Source organism: Gossypium arboreum, chromosome 2 (assembly GCF_025698485.1).
Source record: "Gossypium arboreum isolate Shixiya-1 chromosome 2, ASM2569848v2, whole genome shotgun sequence".
In the NCBI taxonomy this organism is placed as follows: Eukaryota; Viridiplantae; Streptophyta; class Magnoliopsida; order Malvales; family Malvaceae; genus Gossypium; species Gossypium arboreum.
The window spans coordinates 2054452-2072784 of NC_069071.1; the positions used below are offsets into that span (position 1 = coordinate 2054452).

At 32.7% G+C, this 18333-nt stretch overlaps 2 protein-coding genes and 1 long non-coding RNA gene across 3 annotated transcripts; 2 read left to right on the forward strand and 1 right to left on the reverse strand.

Moving 5' to 3' along the window:
* The first annotated feature begins 1890 nt into the window (after positions 1-1890).
* On the forward strand, positions 1891-2424 carry LOC108472215 (uncharacterized). The gene has a single exon (XM_017773722.1). It carries the CDS (start codon positions 1891-1893, stop codon positions 2422-2424), a length of 534 nt encoding a protein of 177 aa, XP_017629211.1.
* A 1435-nt stretch (positions 2425-3859) lies between these two features.
* On the reverse strand, positions 3860-6128 carry LOC128289422 (uncharacterized). The gene is made up of 3 exons (XR_008279069.1): positions 5954-6128; positions 4997-5038; positions 3860-4104 (listed from the first exon to the last, which is right to left on the reverse strand). It is a non-coding gene; the product is annotated as an uncharacterized LOC128289422 (long non-coding RNA).
* Positions 6129-12999: 6871 nt separating this feature from the next.
* On the forward strand, positions 13000-16850 carry LOC108472214 (uncharacterized). The gene is made up of 3 exons (XM_017773721.1): positions 13000-13163; positions 13215-13503; positions 16578-16850. The coding sequence occupies exons 1-3, from the start codon at positions 13000-13002 to the stop codon at positions 16848-16850; spliced, it is 726 nt and encodes a 241-aa protein (XP_017629210.1).
* The last annotated feature ends 1483 nt before the right edge of the window (positions 16851-18333 follow it).

The following is an 18333-nucleotide window of genomic DNA, read 5'->3' on the forward strand; positions in this document are numbered from 1 at the left end:
ATTGGTATTGCATATGGCTTGAAAATACATGATTTGGCATTTGTAAAGCATAATTGAATGGTTTGGCATAGGTAATGTTGAGCAATGGAATGAAATTGTTTAGTATGCCCAAATGGTAGTGAATGTTATGTTTGAAGATGTTTGGTTAATGATCCTAAGCTTGAAATGTTACTTTGATATGCAAAGTATAGTAAATATATGAAATGGTAGGTTGAATTAGATAATGGATTGAATATGATGTAGATTTGGCTATATACAAGTAATGTTATTGATTCGATATGTTTTCGATATCCTAATACCTTGTTCTATATTGTGTATACATCTTTTGGCATAGGTGACTATGAAACGTAAATGTGTAAATTGGTTGGTTTGTTTGAAAACTTGAAATAGGAATCAAATGACTCAAGTTTTACCAAAAACAAAGTCCATGTCCAAACAAGCGATCTTCCTCATTGAAACGTCAGCCAACATGAGTCACATCACGACGTCGAGAGGCCTGAAGCCACAATGTGAAAAACTGTTTGGAACATCATGATGTGGAGGAACTGGCGTCACAACACCGACCCTGATATTTTGAAACTTTACAATTTGGTCCTATTTCATTCTTGGGTCAACAAAAGAGCTTTAGTAAACTCGATTAAGACTCAAATTTGATTATGTATCAGAACACAAATTATTTTAAATTATAATTATATATTTTAATGGTTATGTTACTATATAATTGACTGTAGTTGCTCCGGAAAAGAATGTGACATCCTTTAGTTCAAACCTGGTGATTGGGTCAGACAAGGGGTGTTACACACTGTGTATTTTAGCAAAAAGAAAAGGAGAGTATCAGTAGAATTTAACAAAGAACTTCAAGGACTTTAAAGTGAAAGAAATAAAATTTTATAAAATTGGAACATCCGTCTGACCAAGTTGGCAACTTGAATATTCAAGCAAAACCCCATCCCCCCCGCCCCCCCTAAATACTAGGCGCACTTTTATGCTTAAAAATATTTAAAAAAAAACTTTATACAAGTCTACAAGTGATTAATTCACCCATGACCAACCATCAAAGCAAGCAATTTATGGATAAGTTCAACCGTAAAAATTACTCTACTCGTAGAAACTAAACATTTGGCAGATCATGAAATAAGCATTGAGACTTTAGTTTTTCTTTCCTAGTAATATGAACTCAAAACCATGTTCCTTTCCATTTAATGGAACCATTAAAGCATATAGAATATGATAGATAATTAGATATTAGATAAGACATGGAAGATACAAAATATAAAAAAGTGAACAAAATAATTAATTTTACTTTTAATTTAAAATTTTAGTTGTATTTATTTATATTTTGAATTTAAATTTAAAATTTTATACTAATATAATATAAATAGTTTTAAATATATGTTATAAAATTACCAAATTATAATTTCATATGTGATAATAAAACTGGCATATTTATATATAGTCACCTATTAGAATAAAAACAAAATAAACCCTGAGAATTTCTATCTCATCAATCTTAATTTGTACGTCTCAAAATTCAAACTAAAAAATCAAACTCTTAAACAGTCACCATGGAAAGGTTTTGCTATAAGTATCAATATGATTACTAATAAATTTGGTTTAATTTACTATTTACAAAGACAAATATCAGTATAAACAAACATTAACTATTAGATTAGATTTTGATTTCAAAGAAAAATTCATAACAAATACAAGTTAAACAAGCCTAGTAAACAATAGAACAAAATCTTAATATAGTATTATTAGATGTTAAAGGTTCAATTTTAGTTCATAAGAAAAGCACTTCTCTTACATACAAATTTTATATATATCAATCTTTTAATAAAAAGATAACAAGTAATACAACACTATTAAAAAGCAAAAGTGAAAGATGGCATGCCAAATCTTATTGTTGTTGCACTTGTTTTCATGGTTGTTGTTGGGGTATTTGCTGTCGAGTCACCACCTTCACCAGTCCCTTCCAAGACATCTTCACCTTTGAAGCCACCATCTGCTTCTTCTCTGGCTTCTTCCCCCAAGTCCACTTCCATTAAGTCACTGTTACAACCCTTCAATAGCTCCTCTTTTTCACAATCAAAATCCGACGAAGGAGACCCCAAGTCATCTCATATTGGATCCCCAAAGAGCTCTTCAAGCTCATCTTCCCCTAGCCCTAGTCAAAGTGACAACCCTAACACCAACAAAGGATACTCTTTTGAGGTTGAGTCTCCTGAAGAGGTCTCATCCCCTCCTTTACCAACTGCCAATGATGAAGTTTCTAACTCCTCTTTTTCTGGCCCTAAAAGCACGGGTGATGTTGTTGATAGTGATAGCTCTGCACTAGCACCAACACCCTCTAATGCCATTAAAATTAAGGCCACCATTAGCATTGTCGATGTTGTAACTATAGTCGGATTCTTCCTCTTTTAAGCTTCATGCATAAGTCCATGGAAGGCCTTGAGATGTGCTATCTAGTTACCTTTAATTTTTTTAAAAAAAATTCATATTTATATGCTAATTAAAATTATACACTTGAAGCCTGGAATAAAATTTATAATATACTTTTTTTAATTAATGTAATAACAGTGAATCAAAACGCATTAACATCTGGCATCAAATAAGTGCTAATCACTAATTAAGCTTGTTTAAGAATTTTGATACTTAAGCTCGAACTTGAGGTAGATAAAGCTTGTACGTATTCAAGCTCAAGCTTAGCATAATAATTAAGTTTAGGATTAATAATATATATTAAATATGATGACATAATTTAATAATCTAAAAACATTTAAAATATATATTAAAAATGAAAGGCTCGATAAGGCTCATGGGCTGTTCGAGCAAGTATTTCCAAGCTTGAATTTTACTTGGTTTCTAGCTAAAGCTCGGCTCGATAATTACCGAATCAAGTTCAAGTGTTTTAGTCAAATTCATTGTAGTGAATGCTATGTTTGACGATGTTTGTAACACCCTAGGTGTAACACCCCCAACCCGTATCAATTGCCGGAATAGGGTACGAGGCATTACCGGAGTTTACTAAACATTTTCAGATAATTTTGAGTCATTTATTGTTCATATTTTGAAAATAACCATAACGTTCCTCTATTGGGTCCTCGAAGCCCCAAACATACATTAAAAACCAACTGGAATTAAATCGGGATCATAAAAAAATTTCGCAAAATCTTAAATTATATTTTCATCTAAGTACTTACCATTTCAATGCTCCTTATAATTAAACATGTTACCATTCAATCAATAGCTTCGCACTTGTCTAAGCACCATACAACAACAATGTTAGTATACTTGCACATACTTCATATAAATTCAACAATGATATACCTATTTTCTCAACATATCACACTTAAGTTCAATAATAGTCTCAACTTACATAATTTCCTTATATCAACATATCAAAGATAATTATATATGTACATGTCACAAAATATATTATTCTCTTACTATTTCTTCATAAGCATATATCATTCATTTCGTTATTGTAGCACCCCAAACCCGGCCCAGAAGTTATGGCCAGATCCGACATGCCACATCAAAAATGTTAAAAAAAAAATTTCAATTCTAAGTCCAGAAAATCGTACTTGATGTTCAAAAGATTAATTCATTAAGGGTTAAGGTGAATGGAAGCATGCACCGGTAGGAAACCGGAAAAGAGGTGGTGAGTCCATCGGATCGCTAAGTACCAAGCTCCTTCGGATCCAATCCTAGACATGCATACCGCCATTGCCACACCTTAACGCCCTGGATATTTCTAGGAAACTGATTCGATTAAGTCATTTTAGGAAAAGTGATTAATTTTGGAAAATACTTTCATTCGGAAGCTTTGCTTGTTGTCGTGTTATTTTGAAATCAATTGTTGTTTTTGAAAACGCGCCCTAAAGCCATCCAATTTCAACAGTTAAAATAAGTATTACCTATCTTAGTAATACATATTAAAAACCACCAAAAATAAATAAGCGGCCTTATTACATTTAAAAGCCCAAAACCTCAAACGTAATTAAAATGATGTTCAGTTCACCAGAAGAAAATCAAACTTTCAGAACGGGTGGCCACTCCGAATTCCCTCACAGCTCCAAGCCCACTATGGTTGGGGATTTCCTGCGTGGATGAAAATAAAAGGGTGAGTTTGGGGAAACTCAGTGTGTAAGGAAAACCCATTCAAAGCCCAAGTCAGCTCAAGCCTATTGGGCCTAAGCCCATTCAGGTAATAGTGGTACTGGGCCAGAGCCCTTTTCAGATTACAATAAATTGGGCCTTAGCCCCTTATTCAGATAACAGTATGGCCCATAGGCCCATTTCAAAATACATGCAACATCAATAACATATGCAAACCCATTTGGGGAGACTACTCAACCCACCAACCACTACACTCCACCCGTACTAGCCATACACTCCATGTGGGGATAGCTCAACCCACCCAGCCCAACACTCCACATTGCGGCAAGATTGCTCGCTCGATTATCAAATAAATTGAGGCAAAGCCTCCAGTACGTGGACAAGCCACTTTCAGTACTTCCTCCGTCAATATCCCAGTCCCATGCATCAGATAATAACAACATGGCATGCAGTAAATAACAACAGTCAAACATGCATTTAGGTCAATTTAACCCTAGGGGTATTTTGGTAATTTATCTACTAGGGGTAAAACTGTAAATTTTCCACTTTTAAAGGTATTTCAGTAATTTATCAATTTTAGGGTTTTTCATGCATATTCCTACCTTTCACGTACTAACAGAATCACGTACCGAGGGTTCTTACCGAATTGGGCCCGTTGGCCCATCATTCCAATTTTGGCCCATTAAGCCCAAAAATATCGATGGCACAGAAATCATGCACTTTGCAGTCCAAATTTTGCAGCTTACCAAAAACATTAATCGATTTACCTTACGAGCATTTGCACACTCGCAAATCTACAAAATACCGGTTTTCGGCATTTCGGCTTTTCGACTTTTGCCGATCCAGACTAAGAAAGAGGGTGTTAGTTACACACCTGTTTGCAACGATATGCTGACGAGATCCACACACGAACTGCCTACAATTGGATTACTAACACGTTAATCTAACTATTCAAATACGAACTACGTATTAACCCCTTACAATATTCAGTCAACCACACCTACATATCATAGTAAGCTTATAAGAAATCAATAAGCAACTCATTAACAAATTTTTGTCAATGTTTACCACATAATCATAATTTCACTGCAAGCTGTCTTCCTGAGCAACAGTCACTAAATCATTTATAACTGGAGCTACGAAACTCCAAATCAAGTTCCGTTAATTTTCCCTGAAAATAGACTCATGTATCTTCTATCCATAAAATTTTCAGAATTTTTGGTTAAGCCAATCAATACCAGAATTTTCTCAAAGTTTCCCATGTTTCACTGTTTGACTAATCTGACCACCCTTCATTACGAATCAAATTTCTCATTGTACAGAATTCAAAATATGTTCTTGTTTATTTCATTAGAAACTAGACTCAATAAGCTTTAATTACATAATTTATTCAGCTTCTAATTCATCTCCTGCAATTTATGGTGATTTTCCAAAGTCACGTTACTGCTGCTGTCCCAAGCAGATTTATTACCAAATCACTCTTTCATACACCTATCTTGCATGCATGTTATTTAAACATGTATATCACCAATCAATCATCACATATCTATGATTTTTACTTAAGCATAATCTCCATTTCATCATTTTAAAGCACATGTTAGCTGATTTTTCCCTTTAGCATCTAAGGCACATGCATGCTCATTTGTTTGGCTCAACTTCACATATCTTCCATTTTCATCAAAAGAACATGAAACAACAACCATTTCCTTCATTTTAATTCATGACTAAATGCTCACAACACAACTAAAAATCAAAATATACTTCAAGAGTTAAGGTAGAATCAAGAAGAACTCATGAACCTCAAAATAGAAGCAAGATACCAAGAACTTACCTTCAATTTTGCTCCTCCTAATGACCGAATACTCAAGAGCTTTCTCCTCTCCTTTCTCTTCTCTAACTTTCAGCTATGATGAACAAAGATGGACAAAACTTTGTTCTTTTCACCCTTTTTTTCTTTTAATAAAACTTCATATTTCATCCATTTAATTCTTTAATACAAAAGACATGATATTCTTATCATGAAACATTTACCTAACCCATTATCATGAAACATTTACCTAACCCATTATCATGGAACATTTACCTAACCTATTATCATGAAACATTTACCTAACCCATTATCATGGAACATTTACCTAACCTATTATCAATTTGTATCAATTTGTACCATAAATTATGGATATCAAGTGTACATTTTGTCTACAACAACATGATGGTTGGCCACTTCATGTAAAATGGGAGGTTTGTCATGCAAATCCTCCTATTTTGCACTCCTATTTATTTGGCCACTTCAATTTAGCCTATAGCATTTTCAAACATTTTCACATAGGTCCTATTTCATCATTTCACCCCCTTTTTCTTATGGAACAAAAATTAACTAAAATTGTCGGGTTCTATCTTAAGCTTGGGCTTTCTAGAGGCCCACTAACATAATTAAACCTATGCCAACATTCACAGAATTCCCGAAAATTGGGGCGTTACAGTTATATCAATATTTCATGCATCATCATTTCCTTATATCTTATGTATATTTACTTTGGTAATAGTTCGTATTAAACTTAACATAAATTAAATTCCATGTATCTATACTTATTTCATTTATCTGTCTTCTTAATTATTTCATACAACTATTTTGTACATATATTTCCATATGACCAATTCCTGTAAACATTTCACACAACCATTTTGTACAACCAATTCATATAACTATTTGTCATCTGGTACATATTACCTGAATATTAGTTGTTCAACAGATATCTTGGCGTCTCTCTTCCACGGTCTTATTTATCTTTGACATGATGCCATAGTGTCTTTCAACTATGGTCTTACTCATTTTCTGTCATGTTGCCATGGTATCTTTCAACCATGGTCTTATTCATTTCATGCCACGCTGCCATGGTATCTTTCAACCATGGTCTTACACATTTCATATCAGGTTGCCATGGTATCTTTCAACCATGGTCTTACACATTTCATATCAGAGAGCACACTCCCGCGAACCTCATCCTTACAGTGGGATTACCAGTCCAGGCTAAATCCCCTGTAATATAAACTCATAGAGTATTGTCGGGATTACCAGTCCAGGCTAAATCCCCTGCAACGACAATTACTCTAATGAGCTTGGATCTGAATTACCAGTCCAGGCTAAATTCAGACCCTAATTCGGATTACCCGTCCGGGCTAAATCCATTTTCCACATATTCTTCGGGAGGGCTATATCAGGATAGGATCACCCGTCCAGGATAGATCCTTTTTACCGCCAATTCCTTTTCAGAGATCCATCGAAATTTCCTTTCATTCAACCGAGATTTCTTCCCATTTTATCAAATATATCAATGTTTCATCAATTTTCATACAATGAACATTCAAATCATATTCACATCAATAACATATATTTCAAGCATTAAAGAATATAATTCAAGTTACATAAACTTACCTAGCGAAATTGTAGAAATATCAAGATTTAGGGCCATTTTGGTAATTTACCATTTTCCCAATTTTCACCCGATATTAAATTAAAAATTTCATTCAATTTATTAATTTAGATAATAAAACAATTCATTCCCTTCAATTTGATCATTTTGACATTTTTACAAAATTGCCCCTGAAGTTTTACTTTTATTCAATTTAGTCCTTAAGCCTAAAACATGCAAATTAGCCATTCTAGCTGGATATTCATATATGTTTTTCCTCCTCCTCCTCTCCATTCCACATCCTTAATGTATATAACACACTTGTAAGTAACATCATCTATAATTTTTATTATTTACTTTTGTGAATATTCAAGCTGTCCATCTGTGTCATAGTCACTAAATTATTTATATCTGGAGCTCTAGAACTCAAAATTAAGATCCTCTAATTTCCCCTAAAACTAGACTCATGTATATTCTTACCATAAAAGTTTCAGAATTTTTGGTTTAGTCAATAAGTACAGTTTATTCTTTAAAGTTACCCCTATTCTGCTGTCTGACAGTTGTGACCCTTCTTCACTAAAAATTAATTATCTCCTCGTACAGAATTCGAATGATGTTATCGTTTATTTATATTGAAACTAGACTCATTAAATATTCTAAAAATATAAATTTAAGCCCATAATTATGTTTATCCAATTTTTTATGATTTTTCAAAGTCAGAACAGGGGAACCCGAAATCATTCTGATGTTGTCTCACAAAATTTATTATATCTCATGATTTACAAATCTATTTATTACACCGTTTCTTCTATGAGAAACTAGACTCAATAAGTTTTAATTCCATATTTTTTTAATCTTCTAATTTGATTTCTACAATTTATGGTGATTTTTCAAAGTTAGTCTACTGCTGCTGTCTAATATTGTTTTAGTGCAAGTTGTTTATTACCATTTTTCCCTTAAGCTTTAATAAATAACAATTTCGTCCCTACTCAATTAGCCTCTCAATTGAGCTGATTTTTCTCAATTAACACTTTATTCTATCACTTTAAACTACTTTACAACTTTTGGAAATCATAATTTCAGCACTAGACTTTAATTCCAACATTTTCACAATTATGTCCTAAAATCAATTTCCATTAATTTTACTAACTTAATTCATACTCTATTTCTATTCAAGTTCCATCCCAACTCAAATTTAACTCCTAAATTTTCAGCTTATTTAACTAGTTTCAAAATTTCCTCAAATTAGCCCTTCAACATAAAACTTATGAATTACTTTACAATTCAATCCTTATTTCATTTCTAACTTGAATTTATATCAATTTAACCCTTATTTCATCATTTTACTCAACATGAACAGTATCTAAAAATCTAATATCTTTTCAAAATATCAACTTAATTTCATCAAAATCTTGTCCAAAGCTTCTAAAAAATCAAAATTAAGTAAAAAGGGCTCAATCGACTTACCTATTAAACTTTCAAGCTTCACACCTTTGATTTTCCCTTTTTTTCTTTCTTTTCTCTTTTTCTTTCTTTCCTTCCCCTGCTTTCTGTTTCGTTTGCTTTGTTTCTTTATTTCTCTCCTTTATTTCTTTTTTCCTTTTTATTTTCCTTTTTTATATATACACACATGTATTTATACTTGAATAATAAGTATTATTTATTTATTCATGTGTATATTATTAGTACATTTGTATCTATTTATAACCATACATTTGTCATTATTTAATATATTTATCATATAAAATCTTATAATATAATTATTTAATTAATAAATATCTATTTAATATCTAATACATGTATTACAAATGTATGTATTTTTATCTATACACTTGTATATTTTATTTACTATACATTTGTCTTTATATTAATTTGTTTATCATATAAATATCTTATATTATAATTATAATAAATTAATTTAATATCATTTATTACTAATATATATATTAATTAAAATCTAAGTAAAAATCTTAGATTTTTATTTTATATGCTGCCTCACTTATGCTAAATGGCATAATTGCCATTTTGGTCCTTTTATTTTCTTTTAATCTATAATTAAACTTTCACACTTTATTCAATTTAATCCTTTTATCCAATTATCCTTAATTAAGCTAAATTCACTTAATTAAACTCTAATTAACCACTTTGAACTTTTTAAATATTTTTGATAAATATTTACGGATCCCTTTTTTTTTTGTAACGAAGACTCGAAAATACACTTTTCCGATAACCGCAAAATCCGGGTTATTACACTAGGCAAATCCTACATAGGCAAAACACGGTAGATACTTTGGCTCTATAAAGAGGTAACAACACTTAAGTGGTAAGAGGCCTTTTGGGGGTGAATGGGCATTCCCAAGAACAAAGCCGTGAGGGCCATATTCCATGCCTATTCTATACTAGTCGAATGCATGTATGTTTTTACTTAAGTTGACCAAATGTGTCTGTTGGCTTGTTTGTTATAAACGAATGTGTGTTTATTGGCTTTCTCATTTTTGAATGCATGATTACATGCTTACTGTTTTGACTTTTTGAATGTATGAAAAACATACCTGTGTTACTAATTTTTTGATCGCATGTTATAACATGCCACTGCATTGTACAGTAGTTGTTTTTGTCAGGCATGATCAAGCTATATACATGACATATTATATTGCATTGCATGGGGGTTGGGATTGATTGGTGACAGAGGAGTTCTGTGGCGTATTGGTAGTATATCCGCAATATTGTTGTCAGTATACTACACCCTAGAGTATTGTAGGAGTTCTTGGATATTGGTGGCTTGACCACACAATTGGTAGCATCGTCTGCATCTTATTGGCAGTTTGTCTACATTATTAGCAGTTTACCGCAATTTACTGGAAGTTTATCTGCATTTTTGGTGGCTCGTCCACATTACTGACAGCTTGTTTGCAAACTGTTATTGGTGGTTTATCCACACAGAGCTACGACTCCTAATTGTTTTAGGGATTTGGTAGATGAGTTTTGGGGAACTCGTGGTGTGTAACGGATGGATGGGTAAGACCTTTTGCATAGTCATTCTCAAGCATGCATATGCATAACTATTGGAAGCACCATGAAAGTGTGAATTCTGTGTACTACTGTAATTACCGATAATCTATTAGCTTTTGTGCTCAATTATTAAATGAGTTTCTTGCATGCTTCGTATGATCTACATACTCTGTTTACCTTTGATTAAGACTCACACTAGGTTTTATAAGCTCAACCCATTAGTTTAACATTTTTTAGGTAGTCAGTATGGTCAAGGCTTGGATTTGGCAATTTGGAGGTCTTGTCTCAATTTTATTAAATAAAATATTTCATTTTATATTTTTATTATTTGGTTTGTAATAATTTATTTTATGAATTGTGGCATGGGATTGGTTTTTGGGGTATATTTAGTTATTACATACATGAACATAAAGAATTGGATAAGTTAAATAATTAACTCAATTAATAATTGGTCATTAAAGTTAGAAATGATGGTTTTAGAAACTAATTGTGAATACTAATTTTTGAACTGCAAAACTGGATTTTTTAGAAAATTGGAATAACAGTTAATGATCAAATATGTAATATGTTTTTAAATTTAATGAAAATCTTTTTAATTTGAATTTTAATTAAACTTGGCAAAATTAAATTAAGAAAAAAAAAAGAAGAAGCGATGCCCACTAGGGTTTTTCGAAAAATTAGCCAATGTTTTGAAATCAAGTTTCTAAGATTGTGCTTGTTTCTCTTGGGCCATTTCAGTGGCCGATATGGCCTTCAAAATCTAGGCTTAACTTCTGGGTCAGGTTGGGGAGATTATAGTAGTAAATAAATTTAATGGTAAGTTGAATTAGATGGTGGATGGAATATGATATAGATTTGGCATATACATGTAATGTTATTGACTGGATAAGTTTTTGGTATCCTTCTACCTTGTCCTATATTGTGTATACATGTTTTGGCATAGGTGATTGTGAATCATAAAAGTGTAAATTGGTTAGTTTGTTTGGAAACTTGAAATAGCTATAAAATGGCTCAAATTTTACCAAAAACAAAACCCACGTCCCAACAAGCAATTTTCATCGTCGCAACGTCAGCCGACATGAGTCAAGTTGCGACATCGAATGGATTGAAGTCATGATGTGACAAACTATTTGGTGACGTCATGACGTTAGCCCTGAGATTTTGAAACTTCATAATTTGGTTTTCTTTTAAATTCGGGTCAACAAAAGAGCTTTCGTAAACCCGATTAAGACTCATATTTGATTATGTATCATAATTGACTATAATTTATTTGACAACGATTCTGGCATTCTATAGCTCTGACCAAACGATTAGGTTAGGCGAGTGGCGTTACACAATAAGTATTTTAGCAAAAGAAAATGGGATGATGAGTAGATTTTAACAAAGAGCTTCAATGGCTTTAGAATGAAAAAAATAATAAATTATAAAACACGAAAATAGGTCTAACCAAGTTGGCAACTTGAATATTGCAACTAAAGCCCATTTTCCCCCCAAATACTAGGGGCTCTTTTAGGGTTAGATCTATTTAAGAAAAAAAACCTTAAATATGTCTACAAGTGATCTATTCACCCATGATCAACCATACAAGCAAGCAAGTTATAGATAAGTTCAACCATACACATCACTCTAATCATGGAAACTCAACATTTTAGAGATCATGAAAGAAGCATTGAGACTTCAGTTTTTCTTTCTTAATAATATGAACTCAAAACTCGTGTTTCTTTGCATTTAATGGAACCATCGAAGCATATAGAATATGATAGATAATTAGATATTAGATAATACATGGGAGATAAAAAATATAACAAAGTCAATCGAATAACTGAATTTACTTTTAATTTAAAATTTTAGTTATATTTATTTATATTTTGAATTTAAATTTAAATTTAAATTTAAATTTAAATTATAATATAATATAAATAGTTTTAATATATTTTATAAAATTACTAAATTATAATTTCATATGTGTTAATAAAATTAGTATATTGATATGTAGTCACCTATTAGAATAAAAAACAAGATAAATCGTGAGAATTTCTATCTCATCAATATTAGTATCAATATTAGTTTGTACGTCTCAAAATTCAAACTAAAAATCAAACTCTTAAATAGTATCCACTGAAAGGTTTTGTTATAAGTATTAACATGATTACTAATAAATTTGGTTTAATTTACTATTTACAAATAAAAATACCAGTATAAACAAACATTAACTATTAAATTAAATTTTGATTCAAAGAAAAAAATCATAACAAATAGAAGTTAAACAATCCTAAGCAATAATATACCAAAATCTCAATATAGTATTATGAGATGTTAAAAGTTCAATTTTAGTTCACAAGAAAAGCACTTCTCTCTCTCTCTCTCTCTCACACACACACACATATATATCAATCTTTTAATACAAAAAGATAACAAGTAATAAGAAATTATTAAAAAGCAAAAGTGAAAGATGGCATGCCAATATCATCTTGTTGTTGTTGCACTTGTTTTCATTGTTGTTGTTAGGGAATTTGCAGTCGAATCGTCACCTTTACCAGTCCCATCTTCACCTTTAAAGTCGCCATCTGTTTCTTCTCCAGCTTTTTTCCCCAAGTCCCCTTCTATTAAGTCCCCGTTACAATACTCCAATGGCTCAACTTTTTCACCATCAAAATCTGACTAAAGAGCACCTAAGTCATCTCATCCTGGAGGCCCAAAGAGCTCTTCAAGCTCCTCTTCCCCTAGCCCTAGTCAAAGCGACAACCCTAACACCAACAAAGGACACTCTTTTGAGGTTGAGTCCTCGGAGGAGGTCTCATCCCCTCCTTCACCAACTGCCAATGATGAAGTTTCTGACTCTCCTTCACCTAGCCCTAAAGGCATGGGTGATGTTGTTGATAGTGAGACCTTTGCATCAGCACCAACACCCTCTAATGCCATTGAAAAAAAGGCCACCACTTGCATTGTTGGTGTTGTAACTATTTTCACATGCATAAGTTCATGGAAGGCCTTGAGATGTGCTCTCTAGTTACCTTTTTTTTTTTTTAAAAAAAAAAGTCATATTTATATGCTAATTAAAATTGTACTCTTGAGGCCTAAAATGAAATATATAATATAACTTTTTTAATTAATGTGCTAATAGTGAATCAAAACCCATTAAGATTTGGTATCAGATAAGTGCTAAAACACTAATTAAGCTTGTTTAAGAATTTTCAAACTAATACTCGAACCTGAGGTAGATAAAGCTTGTGCGTATTCAAGCTCAAGCTTAGCCTAATAATTAAGTTTAGGGTTAATAATATATATTAAATATGAAAACATAATTTAATAATATTAAAACATTTAAAATATGTATTAAAAATGAAAGGCTCGATAAGGCTCATGAGTTGGTCGAGCAAGTATTTGTAAGCTTGAATTTTACTCAATCGATAGGTAAAGCTCGGCTCGATAATTAGCGAATCAAGTTCAAGTTTTTTTAGTCAAATTCATTGTAGTGAATGATATGTTTGAAGATGTTTGTAATACCCTAGGTAAATCCCACATCGGAAAAACACAGGAGAGACCTTTTGCTATATAAAAGGGAAACAACACTTATGTGGTAAGAGGCCTTTTAGGGGTGAATGAGCGCTCCCAAGAACAAAGCCATGAGGGCCACGTGCAATGCCTATTCTATTCTAGTCGAATGCATGTATGTGTTTACATAAGTTGATTGAATGTGTCTACTGGCTTGTTTGTTATAAACGAATATGTGTAATCTGCTAATGTACACTATTGTATTGCTTTCTCATATCCTAAATGCATGATTACATGCTTGTTGTTCTGACTTTTTGAACGTATGACAAACATACCTGTGTTACTAATTTATTGATAGCTCGTTATAACATGCCGCTACACTGTACGATAGTTGTTTCTATCAAGCATGATCATGCTACATACATGACATATTATATTGCATTGCATGAGGATTGAGGTTGATTGGTGACGGAGGAGTTTCGTGGAGTATTAGTGGTATATCCGCAATATTGTTGTCGGTATACTACACCCTTAGTATTGTAGGAGTTATTGGATATTGGTGGCTTGACCACATCATTGGCAACATCGTCTACATCTTATTGGCAACTTGTCTACATTAGTAGCAGTTTACTATAATTTACTAGCAGTTTTTTGTATTTTTGGTGGCTCGTCCACGTTACTGACAGCTTATTTGCAATATGTTATTGTTGGTTTATCCATATTGAGCTACGGATCCAAATTATTTTGGTGATTTGGTTGACGGGATCTGGAGAACACGTGGTGTATAATGGATGGATGGGTAGGACCTTTTGCATTATCATTCTCAAGATGCATATGCATAACTATTGGAAGCATAATGAAAGTGTGAATTCTGTGTACTACTGTAATTACCGATAATCTATTAGCTTTTGTGCTCAATTGTTAAATGGGTTTCTTGCATAATTTGTAAGTTCTGCATACTTTGTTCACTTTTGATTAAGATCCACACTGGGTTTTTTAAGCTTATCCCATTAGTTTAACATTTCTCAAGTAGTCCGTAAGGTTAGGGCTTGGATTTGACAATTTGGGGGTCTCGTCTCAATTTTATTAAGTAAAATATTTAATTTTATATTTTTATTATTTGGTTTGTAATAAATTGTTTTACAAATTGTGGCATGAGATTGGTTTTTGGGGTATATTTAGTTATTGCAAGCTTGAACGTAAAGAATTGGATAACTTAAATAATTGACTCAATTAATAATTGGTCATTAAAGTTACTAATTATGGTTTTAGAAACTAATTGTGAATACTGATTTTTCAACTGCAAAACTGGAGTTTTTGGAAACTCAATGTAGCAATTAATGATCAAATATGTAATATGTTTTTAAATTTAATGAAAATCTTTTTAATTTGAATTTTAATTGAACTTGGCAAAATTAATTTTATTTAAAAATAAAAAAGAGATGCCCACTAGGGTTTCTTGAAAATTAAGCGAATGTTTTGAAAACAAGTTTACGAGAGTCTGCATGTTTCTTTTGGGCTAGTCCATATGACCTTCAAAATCTAGTTTTAACTTCTGGGCTAGGTTGGGGAGGTTATATTAGAAAATAAATGGAACGGTAAGTTGAAATAGGTGGCTGTGAATCATAAAAGTGTAAATTGGCTGGTTTGTTCGGAAGCTTGAAATAGCTATAAAATGACTCAAATTTTACCAAAAATAGTGCCCACGTCCCAAAGATTAATCATCTTCATCGTAACTTCAGCCGACATGAGTCAGTCACGACATCGAGTGGACTAAAGTCACGATGTTACAAACTATTTGGCGATGTCACAACGTCGACCAAGAGATTTTGAAACTTTACATTTTGGTCTACTTTTATTTTCAAGTCAACAAAAAAGATTTCGTAAACCCGATTAAGACTCGGATTTGATTATGTATCATAACGCAAATGTGTTTAATTTATAATTGTATATTTGAATGATTATGTTTTAGAATAATTGACTATAGTTTCTCCGGCAACGAATGTGCCATCCTATAGCTCGGACCCAGCGATCGGGTCATGCAAAGGGTGTTACACAATGGGTATTTTAAAGGGGAGGATGAGTAGATATTAACAAAGAGATTTAGTGGTTTTAGAGTGAAAGAAGGAATAAATTTTAAAATTGGAAAATATGTCTAACCAAGTTGGCAACTTGAATATTGAAGCTAAAGCCCATTTTTCCCCCAAATACCAGGCACTCTTTTAGGCTTAGAGATATTTAAGAAAAAAGCCTTAAACAGGTCTACAAGTAATCTATTCGCCCATGATCAACCATACAAGCAAGCAAGTTATAGATAAGTTCAACCATACAAATCACTCTAATAATGGAAACTCAACATTTGAGAGATCGTGAAATAAGCATTGAGACTTCTACTTCTTCTCTAGTTTCTTCCCCCAAGTCCCTTTCTATTAAGTCACAGTTACAATCCTCCAATGGCTCATCTTTGTCACCATCAAAGTCTGAAGAAGGAGCACCTAAGTCATCTCATTCTGGAGCCCCAAAGAGCTCTTCTAGTTCCTCTCCCCTAGCCCTAGTCAAAGCGAAAACCCTAATGCCAACGAAGGTTACTTTTTTGAGGTTGAGTCTCCTGAGGAGGTCTCATCACCTCCTTCACCAACTGCCAATGATGAAGGTTTTGACTCCCCTTCTCTTAGCCCCAAAAGCATGGGTGATGTTGTTGATAGTGAGACCCTTGCACTAGCACCAACACCCTCTAATGCCATTGAAATAAAGGCCACCACTTGCATTGTCGGTGTTGTAACTATTTTTGGATTCTTCCTCTTTTAAGCTTCACATGCATAAGTTCATGGAAGGCCTTGAGATGTGCTTTCTAGTTACCTTTAATTTTTTTTTTGAAAAGCAGTCATATTTATATGCTAATTAAAATTGTACTCTTAAGGCCTGAAATGAAATATATAATATAATTTTTTTTAAAATTAATGTACTAATAGTGAATCAAAACTCATTAACAGTTGGTATCAGATAAGTGCTAAACACTAATTAAGCTTGTTTAAGAATTTCAAGCTTAAGCTCAAACTTGAGGTAGATAAAGCTTGTGTATATTCAAGCTCAAGCTTAGCCTAATAATTAAGTTTAAGGTTAATAATATATACTAAAGATGAATACATTATTTAATAATATTAAAACATTTAAAATATATATTAAAAATGAAAGGCTCGATAAGGCTCATGAGTTGTTCAAGCAAGTATTTCTAAGCTTGAATTTTACTCAATTGATAGCTAAAGCTTGGCTCGATAATTACTGAATCAAGTTCAAGCTTTTTAGTCAAATTCATTGTAGTGAATGATATGTTTGAAGATGTTTGTAATACCCTACGCAAATCCCACATCAGAAAAGCACGGGAGAGACCTTGGCTATATAAAGGGGTAACAACACTTATGTTGTAAAAGGCCTTTTAGGGGTGAATGGGCGCTCCCAAGAACAAAGGCATGAGGGCCATGTGCCTTGCCTATTCTATACTAGTTGAATGCATGTATGTGTTCACTTAATTTGATCGAATGTGTCTACTGGCTTGTTTGCTATAAACGAATATGTGTAATATGCTAATGTACACTATTGTATTGCTTTCTCGTATCCTGAATGCATGATTACATGCTTGTTGTTCTGACTTTTTGAACGTATGAAAACATACCAGTGTCACTAATTTATTGATCACTTGTTATAACATGACACTGCACTAGACAATTGTTGTTTCTATCAAGCATGATCATGCTACATACATGACATATTATATTGCATTGCATGAGGATTGAGATTGATTGCTGACGGAGGAGTTTCGTGGAGTATTGGTGGTATATCTATAATATTGTTGTTGGTATACCACACCCCCGAGTATTGTAGGAGTTATTGGATGTTGATGGCTTGATCACATCATTGGCAACATCGTCTACATCTTATTGGAAACTTGTCTACATTATTAGAGGTTTACTATAATTTATTGGTAGTTTATCTACATTTTTGGTGGCTCATCCACGTTATTGATAGCTTATTTGCAAACTTTTATTGTTGGTTTATCCACACTGAGCTACGGGTCCGAATTATTTTGGTGATTTGGTAGACAGGTTCTGGAGAACACGTGTTGTGTAACGGATGGATGGGTAGGACTTTTTGCATTGTCATTCTCAAGCATGCATATGCATAACTATTGGAAGCACCATGAAAGTGTGAATTTTGAGTACCACTGTAATTATCGACAACCTATTAGCTTTTGTGCTCAATTATTAAACGGGTTTCTTGGATGATTTGTAAG